Source organism: Leptodactylus fuscus, chromosome 7, assembly GCF_031893055.1.
Source record: "Leptodactylus fuscus isolate aLepFus1 chromosome 7, aLepFus1.hap2, whole genome shotgun sequence".
Classification (NCBI taxonomy): domain Eukaryota; kingdom Metazoa; phylum Chordata; class Amphibia; order Anura; family Leptodactylidae; genus Leptodactylus; species Leptodactylus fuscus.
Window position 1 is genome coordinate 22373627 of NC_134271.1, and position 24613 is coordinate 22398239.

The 24613-nt window shown below is 39.7% G+C and overlaps 1 protein-coding gene across 1 annotated transcript; it reads right to left on the reverse strand.

The window, feature by feature from the left end:
- Positions 1–17376: 17376 nt before the first annotated feature.
- On the reverse strand, positions 17377–24163 carry LOC142214430 (uncharacterized; the record flags this gene model as incomplete). The annotated part of the gene is made up of 7 exons (XM_075283377.1): positions 17377–17573; positions 17610–18426; positions 18969–19097; positions 19429–19469; positions 20458–20556; positions 20680–21066; positions 22681–24163. Coding segments are annotated over 7 exons (3153 nt in total), but the record flags the coding sequence as incomplete, so codon positions are not given.
- Positions 24164–24613: the final 450 nt, after the last annotated feature.

The following is a 24613-nucleotide window of genomic DNA, read 5'->3' on the forward strand; positions in this document are numbered from 1 at the left end:
GTGTTCTAATAATTTGGGTTTTGCCTTGACATTGCTAGATGCTATATTTTCTTTATTTTTCTGGTGACATGGCCATATAAGGGCTTGTTGTTTGCAGGATGAGATGTATTTTGTAATGACACCATCTTTGGGTGCCTACAACTTACTGATTACATTTTATTAACTCTTTCTTGCTGGATTTAAAAAAAAAAAAATCAATCCTGCATTGAGTTTTACATTTTAAATTTTTCGCCATGCAGCGTACAGCATAAGTAACATGTGTCCTTTATTCTGCGGGTCGGTACGGTTACGGCGATACCTCATTTATGTTATTTTTTTATGCGATACTAAGTCTGCAGAACAAAAACACATATGGGGACATAAATCAATGTTTTTTGCATCGCCATCTTCTGAGAGACGTAACATTTTTATTTTTCGGTTGACAGTGTTGGTTGAGGGTTTATTTTTTGCGGGAAAATGTGCGCTTTTTATTGGCATTGTTGTGGGGTGAATATGACTTTTTGATCACTTTTTATAGCATATTTTGTAGGATGAGATGGCAAAAAATCATTATTTCCGGCGAGTTTTTTCCGTTTTTTTTTTTTCCGACGTTCACCGTGTACATTAAATATTATTTCAGTTTTATTGTACAGGTTGTTACGGACGCGGCGATACCAAATATGCATTGCTTTTTTTAATTTTTAGTGCTTTTTTTTATATAATTCATTTTGTATAGAAAAAAGGGATTTTTGGACTTTAGAACTTTATTACTTTTTTCATACACTTTATTTTTTTTTTTAACTTTTTTTTTTACTTTTTCATGTGTCCCTTTAGGACACTTGAATCAGTTGATGCTTTGATGAAAGCATCAGCTGATTCTACACAGTAGCTGACAGGACACGAGCAGGACATGAGCCTGCTCGTGTCCTGTAAGCTGCAGAGGAAGTGAGACACATCGCTCACTTCCTCCACCGCCTGGCAGGATCACCAGGTATGTGGGGCTCCGGTAGTCTGGGGTCACTGGCCAGACCCCAGACTAATTTCTACTGACATCGGCACCCCCCGATCTCGCCGCGGGGGGTGCCGATCGGGTTAACTTGTCGGCGGATCCCTTTCGATCGCGCCGTGATGTTTGACGGCGCGATCGAAAGGGTTAACACGTCCAGTCGGACTCAGTTCCGACTGGACGTTATGGAGGAAGGGGTTAGGTGTTAGTAACACCTAACCCCTGTCCCCCCCGCACCCCTCCCCCCGCCAGAAAGGTACCTAAAGGCCGGACGTATTTCGGCAATAGTCCGGTCTTTAGGTACCAGCACATGAGGCCGTAAATTTACGTACGGCGGTCCTCATGTGGTTAATGCATATTGCACATTTTCTGTTAGTACAATAAACCTCATTTCAATCCTGAAATATTACTGTGCCCATCAGTTATTAGATATATCAAACTGAAATGGCTGCTGCAAACACCAAAATATTTAGAACTAAAAATGATTAAGATTAATAGGGGTGCCCAAACTTTTTCATAGGACTGTATATATATATATATATATATATATATATATATATATATATATATATAATACGCAATCAGAATACTGAAGATAAAATATATATTTAAAAAGTGAAATAAAGTTTAAAATAAAAACAAAATTAACAGATTAAAATCAAAATAACTGTATTATTTCATTTCAATAAATAATAATAAAAAATCAAACCATAATATATATATCAGGTATAGCTACATCCGTAAGGAACCACGTGATACAACTTTAATGTTGTTGGCTGATAAACAGCATTAAAAAAAAATACCAGAACTGCCATTTTTTGTCTGTTGACATCTAAAAAAGCGTTACAGCATTCAAAAAAGTGTTCTTAAAAATTGCATAAAAAAAAAAAAAAAAGATGGAAAAAAAAGTATTACTACAAAAAGTATTTCTCCATTGTAAATTTGGTATCCACTTAAACAAGTTGACCCAGTGAATAAATATATCAGGTTATTTAAGCTTCACGCTGAATTTCACACAATCTATAGCATAACAAAAGCAATGGCAAAATTGCAGTTTTTTTCTCTATTCCTTCCCAGAATGCGAACAAATGGCTAAAATGGCAAAAGTTATTCAATATCTACCTCATAATAGTGCCATTAGACACTACCTCTTACCCCACAAAAAACCATACCCTCACACAGTTACATGAATGGTGTGGTCATCAAGGCCAAGAAGAAACTGGTCACTAAGGGGTTAATGATAGACAAGAGCGCCATCTGTAACTGTGCAGCATGGTGTGATAGATTGTACTTACTGACAGCTTTCCATTGAGTTACATTTACCTTACCTTTATGTGATTTCATTAAAGACCCCAGTCTCTCAATACAAATTCAATTCAGTATTGTGTCATGCTAGGAAAACCCGTATCATGCTGTAATTTATATAAATAATTGCTCCGTAGCCACGAGTAGCAACACACAGCGTAGACAACTTATTATTCCAAAGTCATGTTTTATTCTGATTCCATAAGTTCTACCCTTGTAGTCAGGACTTGCTGCCAGTTATTCCATGGCTTGGCTTTGATTTGCCGATATGAGAATAACCTGTAGAGAGGACACAACAATATGGGCTATTATAGTTTTTCTGTGGATTCTTGCAAATCAGGCTGATTTTCTTTCTCCACGAACATGACTTAAACTTTTTCTGCTATAATTCTGTTATCAGTGCATAGGTTGCTTTTCTTTAGACCAGTTTTGGTAGGTAATACTCAGATCATGCAGATCCTTGATGATAAAAACGATCCGGCATCCAGCGGCTTTGTATAAAAACTCTTTAAAGTTTATTGATATCCATAATAAAAAGTGATACACATACACGTATGGATCACAACATCACTCCATATTCACGGAAGGGAAACACAAACTGACGCGTTTCGGAATATTTTCCTTAGTCGTAGCTGTTATAATTATTCAGAATAAATATTGTAATAAATATTCCGAAACGCGTCAGTTTGTGTTTCCCTTCCGTGAATATGGAGTGATGTTGTGATCCATACGTGTATGTGTATCACTTTTTATTATGGATATCAATAAACTTTAAAGAGTTTTTATACAAAGCCGCTGGATGCCGGATCGTTTTTATCATCAAGGATCTGCATGCTGCTAGCACTCCGAGCCGAGGGGTCATATCCGGGCACCGCTGCTATCTCTTTCCAGGGCTGTGAGTAAAACTCCGCTGTATAACTATAAAAGTCCACGGACAATTATTGAAACTTACCATTCATGCTGGACTGGTTTCTTCCAAAAGGGGGCTGTATTTTTCCCTTTCCTGTACCCTGTTTTGTTTGACAATACTCAGATCATGCCTGGAAGACCCACTAAAATCTGCCATTTTAGAAATACTGTGTCCAATTTATCTAGTTGTCACAATTTGGTACTTGCCAGAGTTGCTCAGTTTCTTATGTTTGCCCATTTTTTTCTTTTGTTGTATAATGTCTGCATAAGTTTGTTGGAACTTATACACTCTTTGGAGAAGTATATATGAAAAACTGACTATGCTGCGTAGAGCAACTAGAGATCAGCAAATTTTAAAAAAATTTGGTTTGACATCTTTGAGGAATTTTCCTATATGATTCTATCCAAATGAATTTGTAGCAACTCACGTTAAAAAAACTGCTATTTCCCAGCTGCAGAGAGTCTGTATAGTGGTGTAGAACACTGTGCCTTGCAGTAGTTTTTAGTGATGTCCCACTAGGGGACCTGAATCAGCGATTCTCTGATCACTGGTTCAGCACTATAGACTTCTATATACGTGTATTGCAGTCTATAGAGGAAGTCAGCCTATGCAGTTGAATAAGCTGACTTCCTCATTTCTGGGTAAGATCAACCAGATACTGGGGGCTGGCAACTAGCAGCCCAGGGTCACTGGCCACTCCCTGTGCTGTAGAAGGTGCATAATGACTCCCCTCAATTTCGCTGCAAGGAAATCTGAGGGGGATATGTACTGTAGCATGACGAAACCCCTTGGATGCCAGGGTCATGTTTGACCCCGGCATCCAAGGGGTTAAACCACCTGATCAGAGCTGTGTTCTAACAAGGGACTATGGAGCAGGGTGTTAGCTGTTACAGCTAACATCTGCTCCCAATGCTGTGGGCGGTCACAAAGGGGTTAAAGGGCTATGATATCACTGGGCTGGCTGGCTGCTGGTTGGCTGCACGCATGGCATTGTGGGTAATTCTGCATTCCCAGAGTTGCTTGCCCCATGTCCTAACATGTGCAGCAGCCATTTTATGAAAAATTTACCACAAAGCATGAAGAAATCCGGATTTGATGCAAATTGAATATTTCCTGAAATTCGGATCAAATTCTACTTCATCCACTTCGATTCGCTCATCTCTCACAACAACCAGTAATTGGTGCTTAGTGCCAGTAGGGATGGTGCTGTCTGTATAAATATACCCTTATATCACTTGTTCCAGGAGTGGACACAAGCTATGTGATAATGTAATTTTATCCTAAGATATGGCTTTTAGGTCTATAATCTACGATGTGATTGTGTCAGCTCCGCCTGTGCGTCCTGTAAGAGGTGGTTCACTGTGTGTTCCTGGACATCATGGGAGTGTCTCCATCCACTTGTTCCAGTGTCACATCACACTGTGTCACTTTCAACACTTTATGTCAGTATTTTATGCTCTGACAAGAGGAAAACACATGAAACTGCCCAGGTGGCTTTCTCCAGTAATTCCTCAACTTCTTCCTATGAGGTATGAATAGTTTTTATATTTGTGGCTAGCACAGAGGTCATAGGTCTTGAAAAACCCCATAAATATTACATGTGTATAGATTCACACTACATGGCTACCATATAAGCAACATTTATGACCTGTACAGCTATAATATTTAGTTCCATGTATATGCTTATGTGTAACTATACAATTATCACTGGCAACAATAGCAGTATAATATATAATTAGGTCTGTTATACTGACCTAATTATATACTACATTATATGACCTATAGTGTGATAGGGAAATGAATACATTCATATATATTTCCTATATGTGTATACATTCTTTCAATAATATTTAAAGGGGTTGGTCACTTTCAGACCAACATAGACAAACAAATGTACAATAAAAAGATAGACAATTTTGCAATATACTTTCTATATCAATTCCTCACGGTTTTCTAGATTTCGGCTTGCTGTCATTCATTCTGTTACTTCTAGAGCAGGGGTCCTCAAACTGCGGCCCACGGGCCACAAGCGGACCACCAAGCACTTCTGTCTGCCCCCGCTGTCAATGCCGGCAGGCGTGCATTTATAATGAAGCTCCTGGGGAGCTCGGGCCAGGCCATGGAGCGCACTTCACTTTACCTATTGGAGGGCACCGCTCCCGATGTCTGTGCGACCTGCTCTGCCTCCGGCCCACTGTTTAAAAAGTTTGAGGACCCCTGTTCTAGAGGATAAAACTCTGACCATGGTCATGTGATTTATGGTCCATGGTCATGTGATGAGCACACAGGTGCCGCTCTTTATAGTCACAGGCGTCCGGCCACCAATGCCAAAAGCCATTGCAGGAGCCACCGCAAAGAAACTGATGTTGGAGGTTTTCTGTAGGTTTGGACTATCTAAAGCTATAAAGCCATATCATAAAGCCATTTGACAGAGGTATCCGTTTCACAGAACAGGAAATGCAAAATTTTATACAAATGTTGGGGGCCATACAAGCATTTCATACATCCTATCATCCACAAACCAGTGGAAAGGTGGAGAGACTGAATGGTACTCTCAAGCCTAAAAATTCAGAAAGCAAGGGAGAAATTAGGGAAACCCTGCACAGAGTGCTTGCCATTGGGCTTCTTTTCAAAAAGGTACATGCCCAATGAACGGGGGGGGGGGGGGGGACAAAAAAAAAACCTGCCTCCTTTTAAAGGTTTTATTCAGGTCACCATCAGGCTAGGCTTGTATTTCCCACAGACACTAGGCTAGACCTGTACAGTGTGACAATCTCATCAGTTATGTCCAGAGACTCCAAAAGAGACTCTCACTTGTACATAAACAAGCCTATGATTCTATTCCAGGTCCAGAGAATTGAGAAGGGGCACTCTCCCTCCAACCAGGAGAGATTTGATGGTCCTTTCCAAGTCCTCCTTACTACCGCCACTTCTGTGAAACTTGAGGGGAAGCCCACTTGGATTCGCGCAAGCCACTATAAAGCCCTGTAGCAAAAGAATGATCCTATTACTGATGATACTGTTAACTTCACTCCAAAAAGGGGAGACGACGAACGGGCTGATAACCCAAAATGAAACAGCTGAACAATTTTGTCTAATTTCTGTGATAACATGGAGGAAGAGAGTAGTTTTAGAGATGTTATAAGTAGAAAAAGGAGGGGTTTGCAAAATGATTGACATTAATGGTTATACTTATATATCTAACCATACAGGTCCTGATGGAAGTTTCATAGAAGTGTTGGAAAATCTTACAACATTATCAGAGGACCTTGCTGAAAACTCTGGTGTCAACAACCCTATCTCAAACTGGTTTGAATTGTGGTTTGGAAAATGGAGCCACCTGGTGTCAAGTTTTTCCATTTCTTTGACAGTAGTAGCAGCAATACTTGTTCAATTTGTCTCTGTGTTGAATGCATCACTGACTCGAGTCTTTATCTTTAAATTTGACTATCATCCAATATACTTAAGTGGTCCCATTGAGACCACCCCTGACAAGTGTAATGTTATGGAAGTTCATTGCATTGATTTGTAAAACTGTGCAATGGCTAATATTTTCACCCTAATAAAAATGTTGGCAAAAAAAGTAAATTAATATTTTAGCAAAATTTCCATATCGTAAAATTTAGTGACCTTGGAAGCAGTGGACAACTGCAAGGTAGTCATTCCAATTTAATAAATGAGTCTGTTTGCCTCCTATATACATGTACGGTATTCTGTGATACTACTGTTAGCTCTTCCCCAATGTGGTTACCTATCATACCCTGTCCCAAAACAAAATTTGGATTGCTCTATACAATCAATTCAATTAATACAAACCGCTAATCAAACCTAAGTAACATTGTTTTACTTAATTTATGATACATTTTTAGATTTTTAAATACGTTCCGCCATAGTTGTAAACTAATCCTTTAGGTTACTTGTAAGAGGATGTAAAGCTGATCCTAATAAGGAGAAGAATTATGTTGTTCTACCATTACAACTAGGTAGGTTGGGTGTCAAAGGGTTTTTGACCAATGGGAGATGAGCGAGTAGTACTCAATCGAGTAGGTATACGATCTAATACTACGGTATTCGAAATACTCATACTCAATCGAGTACCACTCACTGTTTGAATGTAAAAGTTCGATGCAGAACCAGCATTGATTGGCCGAATGCTATACAGTCGGCCAATCAACGCTGGTTCTTCTCCTACCTTTAAAGTCTTCTCCGTGCAGCTTCCCCGCGGTGTCTTCCGGTTCTTCATTCACTCTGCCAGGCATCGGGCCTGGGCAGAACCGACTGCGCATGTCCGCTTGTAGTGCCTGGCAGAGTGAATTCAGAGCCGGAAGATGCTGCGGGGACGCTGCACAGAGAAGACTTCTCGGAGGATCCAGCCCGACCCTCACTTGTGGACTTGGTAAGTATAATTTGATCGAACGTTGCCTACCCCTGAAACAAGCATTTTCCCCCCATAGACTATAATAGGGTTCGATATTCGATTCGAGTAGTCGAATATTGAGGGGCTACTCGAAACGAATATCGAACCTTGAAGCATTTTACTGTTCGCTCATCTCTAATCTCAACCAATCATGAGAAAGGTCCCACCCCCCATTAAATAGAGCCTCTCCTTTTAACTCTATACTTTTTTTCTACTTTACATTAACAATACATAAAAAATAATGTAATAACATCTCTTATGCTTTGTTCACCCATATTTTTAAGATTTTTTTGTTACAAGAAAAGTATAATCTGCAGCAAATTTCCTATCATTAAGAATATCAAACCCTTGAAAAAAGCTGGTCGATGAAATTACAAGTTAAAGGGACTGGCCCAAGATGTAATGTTATCACTTAACATGCTCATTGGTGGGAGTCCGACCACTAAACTTCCACTGATCACCAGAATGAGAGTCCCATTCTGCTGTTTGAATAGAGAGGCAGACTGAGCATGGGCATTTCCAGTTATTCTCTATGTACTCAGCTAACTCCATCAGCTGCATGGACAATGAATGGAGCCATTTACATGGTGGAGGTTTGGCTTATAAAATGAGCCGATCTCCTTCGCTGCATGCGAGGGTTAAACTTATTGTGCATGCGTGGCTTGATCTGAAGGAGAAATAGGTGCTGGAGGCACGACTGGAAGGCAGGATGTTGATTGGCTGGAACCCCGGTGAGGGGGTGGAGTCTCTCCTTCAAAAGATCTGACATCTTCGCTCTCACTCGCGGCTGCAAAAAAATGCCAAGGGGGGGGAGCGGGGCAGTGATTAGGCTCTCCATGCTTTGAAATAATCACTTATTTTAGGTAGTGGCAAGCTATCTTATAAAAGCCTCTGATGAATTACTTGCAGTGAGCAGTAATGAAACGCGTCAGGGTGTTATCAGTGAAGCTAAGGGCTAGTTCACATGGGAACATGGAGGAGGATTTTGACAGCGGAATCCACGTCATAATCCTCCTCCATACAATGTTAGGGAGCCTTCACACGAGGTTATGGTGCGCTCATTCTGATCGTAAAAACACATTCAGAATGAGCGCATAAAAAGCAGCTCCCATTGACTTGAATGGAAGCCGGCATACGTGTGCTCCCCATTGAAATCAATGGGAGGCTTTTTTTCCCTATTGCTTTCAATGTATTACGCACGTAAATTTTTGAAGTCCTTCAATCAGTATTTCTCAGTACAATTGCAGAAAGTATTCGAAGGAACTCGGCAGGAAGGTTGTTCCAAACATCTTGGAGAACAAAGCAATTCATAGTGTCCTGTTCATCAACCAGTCTGCCTACCAGCATGCTGAAGAATGCAGGAAGTGAGAGGAAGAGAAAGGAAAACTGGTGAGAGAGGGGGGTGGGAAAACCCCTTTAGTCTAAGTTTACATGGGGTACTTTGGTCAGGATTTTGAGGTGGAGGTGTTCATTTTCGTATATTCAGTATATCTCATGTTTCCTCAGTAATTCATGATGTCTTTTTGGAAGATTGATGGATCTGTTCTATTGGAGTTACCCTAAAATTTCTAAAATCACAATCATGATATAGGAATGTGCTGCACGGGGCACTATTTTCATATAGGCATTCATAACATTATAGCAATGTTTATTCACACAATCTCTAAGAAACACGATTGTTCATCCTACAGACTGAAGACCACATAGGGATTCTAGGACATGAATAACATATGATGAGGAACAATTCTGAAAACTTTTAATCAAAGGTGATAATATGAAGACAATGACCAATTGTGAGGCACTTGGAATGTTTGCAGTGAAAACTGTGTTTGACTAGACATTGATCCTATGGTTTGCTTACAGTCTCACAATCTAGTGGGTGCTAAAAATTCTCTTAACTTTTCCCCTGGGGTAGGGTTTCTTTTAAAAGTGCTGTGCCAAGATCACTGTTTCTAGTACAGTTTCCTCTAAGTCTGAACATAGGAAACATTATTTTTCAATTTTCAGTAATGTGACATCCCCTTTTCGTGTGGGATACAACTATCGAACAAAGTAACATCTAGGGTTGCCCACCATATGTTTGTTTCCAAGGCTGTGAAAGAAGTCCGTTAATAAGGTTGGATGGATTTTTAAGATATCAATATATTGAGACTGGTTGCTAGTTAGATAATTGATATGGGATTTGATGGTCCTTCCTGCGTGGACTAACTTTGTTGTAATGAATTTGGGTCAAATGATAATATAAAGTCTATACAGGTTTTTCTTACAGTTAAAAATGCCCTTTTATTTAGGAAGAAGGATGAGAGAATTAAATTCGGAGACCTTTGTATGGTAACCACATGGATTCTTTTGGATGAGCGGTCACTCACAATCACCATGTGACATACAGTTAGGGCCAGAAATATTTGGACAGTGACACAATTTTCGCGAGTTGGGCTCTGCATGCCACCACATTGGTTTTGAAATGAAACCTCTACAACAGAATTCAAGTACAGATTGTAATGTTTAATTTGAAGGGTTGAACAAAAATATCTGATAGAAAATGTAGGAATTGTACACATTTCTTTACAAACACTCCACATTTTAGGAGCTCAAAAGTAATTGGACAAATAAACATAACCCAAACAAAATATTTTTATTTTCAATATTTTGTTGCGAATCCTTTGGAGGCAATCACTGTCTTAAGTCTGGAACCCATGGACATCACCAAACGCTGGGTTTCCTCCTTCTTAATGCTTTGCCAGGCCTTTACAGCTGCAGCCTTCAGGTCTTGCTTGTTTGTGGGTCTTTCCGCCTTAAGTCTGGATTTGAGCAAGTGAAATGCATGCTCAATTGGGTTAAGATCTGGTGATTGACTTGGCCATTGCAGAATGTTCCACTTTTTTGCACTCATGAACTCCTGGGTAGCTTTGGCTGTATGCTTGGGGTCATTGTCCATCTGTACTATGAAGCGCCGTCCGATCAACTTGGCAGCATTTGGCTGAATCTGGGCTGAAAGTATATCCCGGTACACTTCAGAATTCATCCGGCTACTCTTGTCTGCTGTTATGTCATCAATAAACACAAGTGACCCGGTGCCATTGAAAGCCATGCATGCCCATGCCATCACGTTGCCTCCACCATGTTTTACAGAGGATGTGGTGTGCCTTGGATCAGGTGCCGTTCCCTTTCTTCTCCAAACTTTTTTCTTCCCATCATTCTGGTACAGGTTGATCTTGGTCTCATCTGTCCATAGAATACTTTTCCAGAACTGAGCTGGCTTCTTGAGGTGTTTTTCAGCAAATTTAACTCTGGCCTGTCTATTTTTGGAATTGGTGAATGGTTTGCATTTAGATGTGAACCCTTTATATTTACTTTCATGGAGTCTTCTCTTTACTGTTGACTTAGAGACAGATACACCTACTTCACTGAGAGTGTTCTGGACTTCAGTTGATGTTGTGAACGGGTTCTTCTTGACCAAAGAAAGTATGCGGCAATCATCCACCCCTGTTGTCATCTGTGGACGCCCAGGCCTTTTTGAGTTCCCAAGCTCACCAGTCAATTCCTTTTTTCTTAGAATGTACCCGACTGTTGATTTTGCTACTCCAAGCATGTCTGCTATCTCTCTGATGGATTTTTTCTTTTTTTTCAGCCTCAGGATGTTCTGCTTCACCTCAATTGAGAGTTCCTTTGACCGCATGTTGTCCGGTCACAGCAACAGCTTCCAAATGCAAAACCACACACCTGGAATCAACCCCAGACCTTTTAACTACTTCATTGATTACAAGTTTACGAGGGAGACGCATTCAGAGTTAATTGCAGCCCTTAGAGTCCATTGTCCAATTACTTTTGGTCCCTTGAAAAAGAGGAGGCTATGCATTACAGAGCTATGATTCCTAAACCCTTTCTCCGATTTGGATGTGGTAACTCTCATATTGCAGCTGGGAGTGTGCACTTTCAGCCCATATTATATATATAATTGTATTTCTGAACATGTTTTAGTAAACAGCTAAAATAACAAAACTTGTGTCACTGTCCAAATATTTCTGGCCCTAACTGTACATCTCCTTTACTCAAAGAGCGATACCACTGAGCGAGGACGTCTTCCTGTTTTTGGTGGTCTATTCTTGGCCTGATTTCCTATGATGAATAAACCTTACATAGCCTCAAGAAGAGATTTTGGACCATTTGTGTTTGAGTGCATGAAGATTTTTTGGATGTCTTGCAGGTATAGCCAACTTCTGTTCATGCAGCACCATCGTGTTAGGGTTACGGTCAGGTCTTTGTCTTCGCCACAACACAAATCTTTTTTGTAAGCATTCTTTAGATGATTACTAGCGTCCTTTGGTTTTTTGTCATTGCTACATGACCCAAAGTCTATTTAGCTTGAGATCACGGGCTGCTGCTATTAGATTCTCCTGTAAAAGGTTTCAATTTATCTTTTCCTTAATATTTGAACAGTGTCCAGACATTGTTGTGGGGATAGCGTCCATCCTTAGGGAGAGACCACCTTTTCAGGTGTGTGGAGACTTATACAGCCATAGTTGCTCCACTGTAAGGGAACATGGGAAGAATATGCAAATCTGTCTCCCAAGATGTAAACAGGGAGACAGTACCTCTGTTATGCTGCCCTCTATGGGAAGCACCCTGAACATCATGCCCGACTTTCCCAGAAGTCTTTACTGCATAATGCGGGGTTATAACCAAATCAATTTCTCAGCTACAGACGGCACAGTTTCTGTCTGGTTGGACTTCATCAGCGCAGCCTAGAGAGAATTGATTTGGTAGAAGTGAGAGGCTGATAGACCAGATTATGGGGACAATTGTTCAGCTAATTGCAGGTTGCTGATAAAACTGAGTCTGTTATCTCTCTATGTAAACACACAGATAACACTGAGCCCATATGCTTATTATCTGATCTGCATAAGTATTCTGTGTCCAGTCAGATGGAGGAAGGGAAAGAGGAATAGAGGAAGTGAGAAACACACACTTCAGGCCGCCTGCTGATGCACTGAGATGGGTAAACCCCTTTAAGCAGATACAGAAAGTGAGTGTGCAATGTACCTTGGTTGGTATAACAATGAGTCTTATGATCCTTATGAACATTGTTATTTCCTTCAATAAGGCTAACTTTACACTACCCTCATTCAATTCCATTGATCTGATCTGTCAAAGGATCAGAGCTATGTACTAAAGCACTGGCAAAATGAGTGATGCAGACCGAGAACCTTCCACCTGAATCCATCTCCACTCACTCTAATGGTATTAACAAGATGGAATATCTTATGTCTTGAATATTGTTTTAGACTGAAGATATTATCCCATATGCAGGACTTTTTCACCCGTTGAAAAAATAAACAAACAAGATGGGTGTTCCATCTACTCAGGCATTTTACCAGCTTTACGGTCAGTTGCACTGATCCTATAACAGATTACAGCAACAGGTTTCAAAGATGACGGTGTGAACATCCCCTAAGTCATTGTCATCTCTGTAATCTTCTTAGAGACCAAGACATCCATAATTCCAGTTGGGACTGGACACAAAGTTCTCAATTTCCCTGGAGCACCACTACAGGGGAGATGTAGAATTACGTATTTTTTTCATGGTCATACTATTGCTCAGTGTTGTGCATGGTTGCGCTATCTCCTCCAGTGCATGAGAGGCTCTCTGTAGCCAACTAATAGATGACGGTCCTCAATGCTTCAATGGGGAGTTTGTGAAAATGTGTGTTCTTCTAAATTAGATCACCCCTTTAATAAATGAGTCACATAGTCATAAATGCTTCAAAGTTTATTTCTATCTACAGTGACAGTTAAAAAGTAACACAGTTTGGTGGCATTCGCTAAATATTCATTCTCAAAAAACTCATACAGTGTCTGCAAGAGTCCAGGTCTACGTGGGAATCGGTGACTACACATAAGTGCACCATTACAATTGATAAGTTTGGATTCTCATTGTGCTAATAACTCCTCTTGTAATGACTACAGGCTATTCTAAACTAAAGTCTACGGCTAAGAATTACTAATAAGAATGAGCTGACCTGAATCACGATATAAATATTTAGCGAAGGCCACTAGGATACATTTATCTTTGGCATTGCTTTAGCTTTGCAGTGGGCGCATAGTGATTTTTTAATTATTACACCGATGGGCTGCAGAACGCTCCGACACAACCACAGCTGACCACATCAATGTAGGTATAGCTCCTGGTACTTCCATCTTTACACTTCAGTTGGACAGTCTTTTCTTGTACTTCCAGCTCTGAGCAACAAGAACATTGATGATTCATTGTTTGTTGTCCCACGGAATATCTAGAAAGAAAGAAACAGACATCAGAATTAGACTTTTAGTAACTGGCTGTATATCTCTACCAACTACAGATCCAGATGTAGCAGTCTTGAAAAAATATTGCGTTACTGAACATTCACTTTGTACTAACCAACGTTTGTTCATTCACTTTGTATGACATGCAAGAGTTCCAGGCAGAAATTAAGTCCCAATACTTGTTATATGTTGAATTTTAATCAGCCACACAGCATGTAGGTTCAGACTAGCGTTTGTGTCTCCATACGAGACTTCGTTCCACATTCCGCTTAAAATCGTCGGAGAGAAAAGTCCTGCAAAGAGGATTTTTCTCTCCACTGTTTTAGATGCATACCTGGTGGAACCCATTACAGTGTTCCTGTGTGTAACTACTTATGAAGCAGATAAGGATTTCGTCTTTCGGGACCCCAAGTGGACCCAAAGGACAGAAACCCGAACACTAGTGTGAACTTAGCTTTTATTGGCTAGAAAGCTTCATATGACACAGACTGAGGTCCCTCTCTGCTTGAGAATCCTACAATAGGAAATATTAAGTCCTCATTCATACAACTGTGGAAAGCAGAAGTGTGATGGCCTTTCTTAGAGTTTTTCATTGCACTGTGTGAACACTGCTTTTACCTATCTCTGTAATTGAGTTTTCACCACACCCATCTCCTGCACCTTAGTTCCCTATGTTCATCAAATGGTTAATTCTAGCCTTGACTGTGTAATTGACAGCCTGCCTACCAATCAAGCCTAGGACAGGGTCTTTGGCTTCCTATATACAGGACATCAGCCCATACAGGCTTGCTGGCTATTATGACTCTTTGTCCCCTCTTAGCTCCTCTTTCTGCTTCTATTGTATTGTATTGTATTCCTGATATCTGGCCCTTGGTTTCCCTTGTGACTATTCTCTAGGATTACGATTCTGTACTGCGTTGTTTAACTGTTACTGAACCCTTGGCTAGCTGACCTCCCTTTGTTCATGTTTGTCTTGTCTGTGTTATCAGTTGTCGCCTATTGCTTAGGATAGGACCGGCAAGCAGAAAGAGACAAAGGGTGGATTCAGCTAAGGGCTCACTGTCTATTGTGCCCCTCTCCCCAGGCTTCACCAGCAGCTACTGGGGAATTGCCTCTCTAGTAATTCCCTTACACATGTTCTATATTTGTCTGCTTCGAAAATGGTATCAGTGGTATCCAGTAGTATCAATGGTAACCAATGGTATCATTGGTTTGAGTCTGGAAAAAAGATCCATGACATTCATCCATTTTGTAAACTAAAAGTAATCCTAACAGACTTAATCTGTGTGTCAAGTTGGTCAATGTTGCATAAAAAATTTGGAAAAATAAGTTTCTTCCATCTTTCATTCCCCCTGTAGATCTGTATTATTTTTAAGATATCGAGTAACTTACGCAGAAGTTCCCATGCATGGACCTCCACAGTATGTAAGTTCCACAAGAAGTTCGCAGTTTTCATCAGTCAAGATTGTCTCATTCTTTCGAGCACTGCAGTCTTCTGGTACAATTGGAACTGCATAGATATATAAAAAAAATAGCATAACATTTTTAAAATTTAAAACTTGGAAATACAATTTATATATCATGTAGATGTCTCAGAAGTTCAGCTATAATTTCCTAATATGGTCCAGTTTTTTTCTCCTGCATACATTGTCCCTTCCTCTCATCTCTATGTGAGTAATAAAGAAATCATGACTGGGCTAGGCCATAGACAGTTTAACCATTGTTGTATCCTTTGCCTGATGATCAACACAAAAGAACTCAAAAAGCAACAGCAAAAATTGTAACCATATAAAATATATATATATTATATAATTTATAATAATAATGATATATAATATTTATATAATATTATAGAAAAATATATATAGTATAAAGCATCACTTATATTTGTAAAACTGTTTGATTTTTAAGTATTTTTAATTTTGATATTTGTGGAAAAAACCCTTTAATAAAGTAGGGGGTCACCATCCTCATAGGGGACTCCTGTTCTCTCAAAAAGTATTATTAATTTTCCATTGAAGAAAATCAGGAGGTTTGAGGAACTTAATTTCACAAAATCGTGTAATTAATTGGTGACACCCCCAGTGCTGTTTGAGTGCTGGAGCCTGCCCCCAGTGCTGCGAGATAACTCATTTGCATACCGGCGAAAACCAGCATTTCTACGGAACGGTGGCTCGGAGAAGACATCTAAAAGTAGGAGAAGAATAGCCTTTCTTAAGGCTATTCCTACATGATAGGCAGAAAAAATTGAGTTTAAATGATAGGATCCCTTTAATAACAATTTCATATTTAATGAGAAATAAAGTCTTCTTACCTGGCTTAGGAGTACAGGTCTGACAGCAGCCTTCAGCATCGTATCTAATAGTACCCTGTAGGAGAGAGAACCCATGCATTAAAATATGGCCATTTGTCCGTATGTTACAAAGTAGTAGAATATTGTATTTTCATTCTACAAAATAGAATAAAATTGAATGTCTAAGATTAGAAAAATGAGTTATGTGAATTGAACCAAGCTGAGCTGCAATACAAGACATAAGTCATGTCTGTGAATTTCTGTTTCTGAAATTTAACTTTTTTTAATTTCCTGTATTATATTTTATTTTTTACATTTTTAAATATTTTACGTCTACTTTTAGATATTTTGGGAAAGCTGTTATTTTTAGCCTTAAAACTTTGGAACACAATTTTAGTTACATTCTATCTATCTATCTATCTATCTATCTATCTATCTATCTATCTATCTATCATCTATCTCTCTCTCTCTCTCTCTCTCTATCTATCTCTATCTATCTATCTATCTATCTATCTATCTATCTATCTATCTATCACCTATCTATCTATCTAGCTATCTAGCTATCTATCTATCATTTATATTTTTTTCCTTTACCCTACAGTCTCTAAAGTTTCCATCTGTATCCAGAATTGCTAAAGGTTTATCATTTGGCTTACATTACAAAGTACAAACTATTCCCTCGATAGGTACTTAGAAATTAATGCTAATCTTTTTATCTTAAATTAGAAATTATTGCTGCCATATTGTATGTCATATACACAGCAGGGAGACCTTCTTCTAGGACCTTACTTCACTTAAAAGAGAACATTGAAACCCAGGTAAACATTTTAAAAAACTATATACCGGTTCACAAGTAGATAAATCCAATGTTTGGCAGACTTTCTGCACTTTCGTCAACACAGGGACACCATTTTCCTCATTGCATTCATAGTAGACGCAGCTGTTGTTGGGTACATGATAAATGGTTCCAATCTGTAAAATAAAGAGATTCGATCTGTAATACAATATGTTAACATGTAGAAATTGTCTATTACCCCCCGCCTTAGATGATTCTTAAGTGTCTATCAAAGTGTTAAGTAAAAATTATTTTAGTGTAGATAAATATGTAGCTATCATTTATGAAATGTTCCACTAATTTAATTATGATGTTTTAAGCCTGTAGACTATTGTATATAGTTTTTATTGAGTTTACTTACTGGAATGTTAACAATATCTGTTGAACTGCTAGTTGAGCTTCCTGGGATGTTGTTGGTTGATCCACTTGATGAGCCACCATTTGGTGAGATACCTGATGAACCAGTTGTGAAGCCATTTAGTGAGCCACCTGATGGACCAACTGTTAAGCCACTTTGTGAGCCACCTGATGAACCAGTTGTGAAGCCATTTAGTGAGCCACCTGATGGACCAACTGTTAAGCCACTTTGTGAGCCACCTGATGAACCAGTTGTAAAGCCATTTAGTGAGCCACCTGATGGACCAACTGTTAAGCCACTTTGTGAGCCACCTGATGAACCAGTTGTTAAGCCATTTAGTGAGCCACCTGATGGACCAACTGTTAAGCCACTTTGTGAGCCACCTGATGAACCAGTTGATAAGCCACTTTGTGAGCCACCTGATGAACCAGTTGATAAGCCACTTTGTGAGCCACCTGATGAACCAGTTGTGAAGCCATTTAATGAGCCACCTGATGGACCAACTGTTAAGCTACTTTGCGAGCCGCCTGATGGACCAGCTGTTAAGCCACTTTGTGAGCCACCTGATGAACCAGTTGATAAGCCACTTTGCGAGCCGCCTGATGGACCAGCTGTTAAGCCACTTTGTGAGCCACCTGATGAACCAGTTGGTAAGCCATTTGCTGAGCCACCCGATGAGCTAGTTGTTGAGCCACTTGGTGAGCCACCTGATGGACCAGCTGTTAAGCCACTTTGTGAGCCACCTGATGAACCAGTTGATAAGCCACTTTGCGAGCCGCCTGATGGACCAGCTGTTAAGCCACTGCCTGAGCCGCCTGATGAACCAGTTGGTAAGCCATTTGCTGAGCCACCCGATGAGCCAGTTGTTGAGCCACTTGGTGAGCCACCTGATGGACCACTTGGTGAGCCACCTGAAGGACTACTTGTTGTTCCTGTACTAATAGTGCTCATTTTCATTGTACATTGTAGTGGAACACATTCTCCACAGCATTCTCCAGATCTTGCTTTGTATGTGTATCCCTAAAAAGAAATTTTAATTATTACAACATGCTAATCCCACAAACTGTATCCAAATAGAAAAAACAATATTACTTTACTATTATTATTGATTAATATATGCTCTTTAGGTAGAATGCAGTACATTCAGAATTGCTAAAGAAGTCAACAAAAGTTTCCTATATGAAAAGAGATGTTTTTAAAGAAACTACAAAATAGAAGACTTTGCATGTTAGCATCTCCCAAAATGTCTTCTATGTATTCTGGGTCAGAATATATTTGTAGAACTCATTGGGTTCATAACATATGCACATGTGCCTGATATAGATAAGTTGTGAGGAGTCATATCTTTACAAACAATACTATCACTGGGAAAGAAATTGGACCAATGAGTGTGATGAAATCATACTGTCCACAATTAAAGGTTGACCACAACACAGTCATGTTCTGTGTCAGGACACCATTGCTGGATCAAGATGTAGAGACCAGCAGAGTATCTGGGTGTTGTTACTGGAACGATGGGGGATTAGTCAAGTGAGTACTTTTCAGTAAGGCAGTATACTTACACTTTGACAAGTTGTCTGACATATGATTGGCTGACAATCAACGGCATAAAACTGGGAATTGTTGTCCATACTGTAGGAACATCTGCATTTCTGGCATGAACCCGCTGGTTGTGGGATTTCTGAGCCACGCTGATGAGAGAAAACATGGTACCTTTATGAGACTTCTGTTCCATAGTCATGGATTAATATATCATACATTCATATGTTCTGTTTTTTTCTATATAAAAATCTTTTCTGATTGGCTACAATAATGTTGTCAAGAAAATCCTATGAAATTACACGAACTAGCCGGGACAGGTAGGGTGGGTGCTGGAGACACCTAGGTCTCCAAGGTGGTGTGCATTGTATGCCCTCCCTATAATCCAGGGTACTACAAGAATCCCCTACCTAAAAAAATGTATTTATATTAAAAGTTAACCTCAGGTAGATTACAAAACTAAGTTAAACACAAAAATCTTACCTGGTATATCTCATTTCCTACCACACAGACGGATTCAGGTACTACAAAAATAACACAAAAGTTTTGCTCACTTTATGCCATACACAATGTTTAAGTTCAAAGTACATTTTATCTATGTCCAGTACGGTTGTAGTTGATTCAATGTTGCATTATTTTATAGGTGAAGATAGCAGAATCTAACTGATTCTGCAAAAACAAAGCCAGGGGGCGCACTCCTTGGGAATTAGACTGGAACCAAGTGGTGTAAGAAATTTGAGTATTTATTGGATAACGCATTTTGGGGTATTTGGAGCACACCAAGACGCAACCCCCTCATCAGATCTTTGCAGTGAGTCCAATGTTTCCTCCACTCTACTGGCTGGACTCACCAGTTAAGATGTCATAAAGGGGTTGCATCTTGGTGCGCCCTAAATATCCCGAAATGCATTATCCAATAAATATTCAAATTTCTTACACCACTGAGTTCCAGTCTGTAATTCGCAAGTAGTGCGCCCACTGGCTTTGTTTTTGCAGAATCAGTTAGATTCTGCTTTCTATATGTATTGCTCATGGCCCGAGTCCCTCTGGACAGCCAGTACCCATGAATTGGCGACCCCCGTTTGGCTTTCTGCCACTAAAAATACTACCACCCTCTCCACAGAGGAAGAAGAGTGATTCCCCCATGATCGAGAGGAAGTATTGGGGATCCACTGGAATATATATTTGAGGTTTCATTAGGAAGTAGGAAGCGCATCCTTCGTGCATTTTTCCTCATCAACAACCATTATTTTCTAGGGTTTATCTTACTATATTTAATTTTTTTTTATAACGTAAAATATTATAAAATAAAAACTCTCACAAAAGAACTTTCCAAAGTGAGTTATTGGTTACAGCAGTCACAGAAAATATGGACAACAGAGGGCTATGAAACATCTATGGAACAAAAACCACAAAGGACTGGTTAGTTGTGGCTGTTTTTTTAAGTGGTTGGTTATTAGATCCTATCTCTGAATGTCTACACCATATAAGAAACATATCAATTGCTCTTACCGCAAGTGATGTTTGGACAGCAGGCTCCAGGGGGGGTAAAAGTAGCCACTTTGAAGCCTGTTTCACATCTTGGCATTTGGCATTCACAGATTCCACATGCTGTTGAAAAAAAAAAATCTTGGAATTAAAAAATTACAAAAGCCTAAATGATACATTGTACGGTGTTCAATCATTTTTATATCCATCCATTATTATTTCCTAAAATCAGTGAGTTACACCTACGTGTCGTGCTGGAAATATTTTGACTTGTTGATGGAAATGTTGTAGATAGAACTGTTGAAAGAGTAGATTCAGATGTAGAAGATATGGTTGATCCGGTTCCAGTAGTCACTGGATATGTTGTTGATGGGGTTGGAGATGTTGAGGACGACGTAGATGGAGTGGATCCAGTAATGGTTGTAGTTGATGGAATTGTCGATGTTGTTTCTGTAGGTTTTGTTGTTGTGACTTCTGAGGTAGATGGAGTTGATGAAATAGTAGAGGTTGTTGTGGGGCCACCAGTTGTAGTAGATACACATGGTCCAGTGTATCTCTCTGTCACACATGCATTATTGCAGATTGCATAATACTGACAGCCATCAATATCTGCAGTTCTATAGATGTTATCCCCTGAAATTTAAGGTACAATATGTTGAATGGTTCATCGTTAGGTTTAGAAGATATAAAAAAAATATGCCACATTTTACTTTATCACTGATCTATATGATGGTAAAAAATAGAAATTTTACAATGCTCATAGGTGATAAATATATTTTATGAGAAAGTCCCTAAAGTGTAGGTCCACGCAGAAAGGGCAAACTATGGATTCTCTTTTCGGATTTGTATTACAGTACCAGCAAAGTGGATGTGATATTAAGAAATCCACACTAGACTCTGACCTGGGGTGAGGATTTAGTTCTGCAGCCTATCAATATATACTGTAGATGTTGACCATGGATTTCATCCTTTGCAATACATAGCGTGAATTGTATGGAAAATCTGCTGACTAGGGTTGAGTGATCAGGAAAGATCGGAACCCGATCGGCGATCGAGCAAATTTCACGATCGGGATTGGCTGGAAAATGATCGGAAATCGGATTTTAAAATCTATCCTGAAATCTCAAGATCAGCTCAACCCTACTGCTGACTAGACAATGGAGCGTTGCCTTGACATCCAGCATACAGTAGGATCTCTCATATCAAGCAAGGCTACATCCAGCCATGACCATGTTTTTCTCCAATGTATTGAAAATGAAAATTAAGAAAAGTGCTGTTGGCCTCCCGTTTCTGCAAATATCAAAATGGAACGTCACCAGGAAATCAGAATATGTGCCTGGTGGGGGTTACATGACTGGCCCTGGCATATGGGTAAATATACTTTTTTTTTTTTTTAAAAAAAAGGGAGTAAATTAGAAGTTCGGGGGTGGTTTAGCTTAGTGTTTTTAGTTTATGCTGGACAACCCCTTTAAGATGCTGCACAATAGTTGTTTTCTATGGCAAATACACGTGTTAGCATAGGTCATTGGTGGGAGGCCAACACCCCTTTGGGTGAATGCCGATTCCGCTCTGCGGACCAGTGACGTCATATTTATTTGTCACATGATCAACTGGTTAGCACCCACCCACTTGACAATACAGGGATATCTATAACCAAAATAACTACTCTGATATATCTGCAATGGAAACAGCATTCTGAATAATTCAAAGGAGATTCTGTCTAAAGGTCTTATGTGTTTGCGGACATGAATGACTCTCTTTAAGGAGGACTTGTCAGCTCCTCACCAATTTCAGTTCTTTCCATCATTTAATAGGTGCTGATCCACTGTTGCTCCTAGAATATTTCCTGTATCCTCCACCACTCCCAATCAGCTGAGGTTATTTTTGTACATCATATGCTAATTAGACACTTAGTTGTCAAGTGGGTGGTCTCAGGCAGAAGCAGGCATGGTTATGTGATTCTGAGCACTCTAGACTATAATTGGTAGAGGGGATGAAACGTCCTTTTCATGTAAATGAATCTAAATCCAAACAGTTTATATTTTACTGTTCTGCTATCTTGTTTTTTGTTGTTTTTGTTTGTTTGTTTCTTTGCCCTATTATAAAACTTTTAGTTTGGAGTTGGTAGAGTTGATGAAAAATCCAATTTATGCAAATAAATCTAAAATGATAAGAGCATATATTGGACAGATCTGCTACGTTGTTTTTTGCTATATTACATCACAAATAGTTTAAGTTGTAGCTTACCAGGTGAGAAAAGCTGCTCGTTCACTTTGCAGAAACAGGATGTAGTGCTTGTTGTTGGAGATTCTATAGGAGTTGAAGACAGAGATGTAGAGGATTCTGTACTCAGAGAAATGCTTGTTGTTAGTGTTGTGGAACTTGTAGTTGGTGAAATAGAAGATGTTAAGATGGTTTTGGTGGGAGTTGGAGAAGTAGTAGTTCCTGATGTTGATGTAACAGTAACAGTGTAGGTGGATGTAATAGTAGTAGAATAAGTGCTGGTCGTGTAAGACGTAGTAGATGTGCTAGTAGAAATTGTCTGAGTAGAGGATGAGGGGGTAGATGTGGTAGAGACAGTGGTTGATGGAGTCATTGTAGTTGTTGAAACGGTACTAGTAGGTGTTGTAGTTTCTGTCTCTGTTATAGTTGTTGGTGTTGTAGAAGAGACAGTGCTGGTGGGAGTACTAGTTTCTGTCACAGTTACAGTAGTTGGTGTAGTAGTTCCTGTAGTTGTTGAACCAGTGCTAGTAGGAGTGCTTGTTTCTGTCACAGTCACTGTTGTAGATGTTGTTGGAGTGGTTGATACAGTAGTTGATGGAGTAACTGAAGTTGTTGAAACTGTACTAGTTGATGTTGTACTTTCTGTCACAGTAACTGTAGTTGGTGTAGTAGTTCCTGTAGTAGTTGAACCAGTGCTAGTGGGAGTGCTTGTTTCTGTCACAGTGACTGTAGTGGATATTGTTGGAGTAGTTGATGGAGTCACTGAAGTTGTTGAAACTGAACTAGTTGGTGTTGTAGTTTCTGTCACAGTTACTGTAGTTGGTGTAGTAGTTCCTGTAGTTGTTGAACCAGTGGTAGTGGAAGTGCTTGTTTCTGTCACAGTCACTGTAGTAGATGTTGTTGGAGTAGTCGATGGAGTCACCGAGGTTGTTGAAACTGTACTAGTAGGTGTTGTAGTTTCTGTGACAGTTACTGTAGTTGGTGTAGTAGTTCCTGTAGTAGTTGAACCAGTGCTAGTGGGAGTGCTTGTTTCTGTCACAGTGACTGTAGTGGATGTTGTTGGAGTAGTTGATGGAGTCGCTGAAGTTGTTGAAACTGAACTAGTTGGTGTTGTAGTTTCTGTCACAGTTACTGTAGTTGGTGTAGTAGTTCCTGTAGTTGTTGAACCAGTGGTAGTGGAAGTGCTTGTTTCTGTCACAGTCACTGTAGTAGATGTTGTTGGAGTAGTCGATGGAGTCACCGAGGTTGTTGAAACTGTACTAGTAGGTGTTGTAGTTTCTGTGACAGTTACTGTAGTTGGTGTAGTAGTTCCTGTAGTAGTTGAACCAGTGCTAGTGGGAGTGCTTGTTTCTGTCACAGTGACTGTAGTGGATGTTGTTGGAGTAGTTGATGGAGTCACTGAAGTTGTTGAAACTGTACTAGTCGGTGTTGTAGTTTCTGTCACAGTTACTGTAGTTGGTGTAGTAGTTCCTGTAGTTGTTGAACCAGTGCTAGTAGGAGTGCTTGTTTCTGTCACAGTCACTGTTGTAGATGTTGTTGGAGTGGTTGATACAGTAGTTGATGGAGTAACTGAAGTTGTTGAAACTGTACTAGTTGATGTTGTACTTTCTGTCACAGTAACTGTAGTTGGTGTAGTAGTTCCTGTAGTAGTTGAACCAGTGCTAGTGGGAGTGCTTGTTTCTGTCACAGTGACTGTAGTGGATGTTGTTGGAGTAGTTGATGGAGTCACTGAAGTTGTTGAAACTGAACTAGTTGGTGTTGTAGTTTCTGTCACAGTTACTGTAGTTGGTGTAGTAGTTCCTGTAGTTGTTGAACCAGTGGTAGTGGAAGTGTTTGTTTCTGTCACAGTCACTGTAGTAGATGTTGTTGGAGTAGTCGATGGAGTCACCGAGGTTGTTGAAACTGTACTAGTAGGTGTTGTAGTTTCTGTGACAGTTACTGTAGTTGGTGTAGTAGT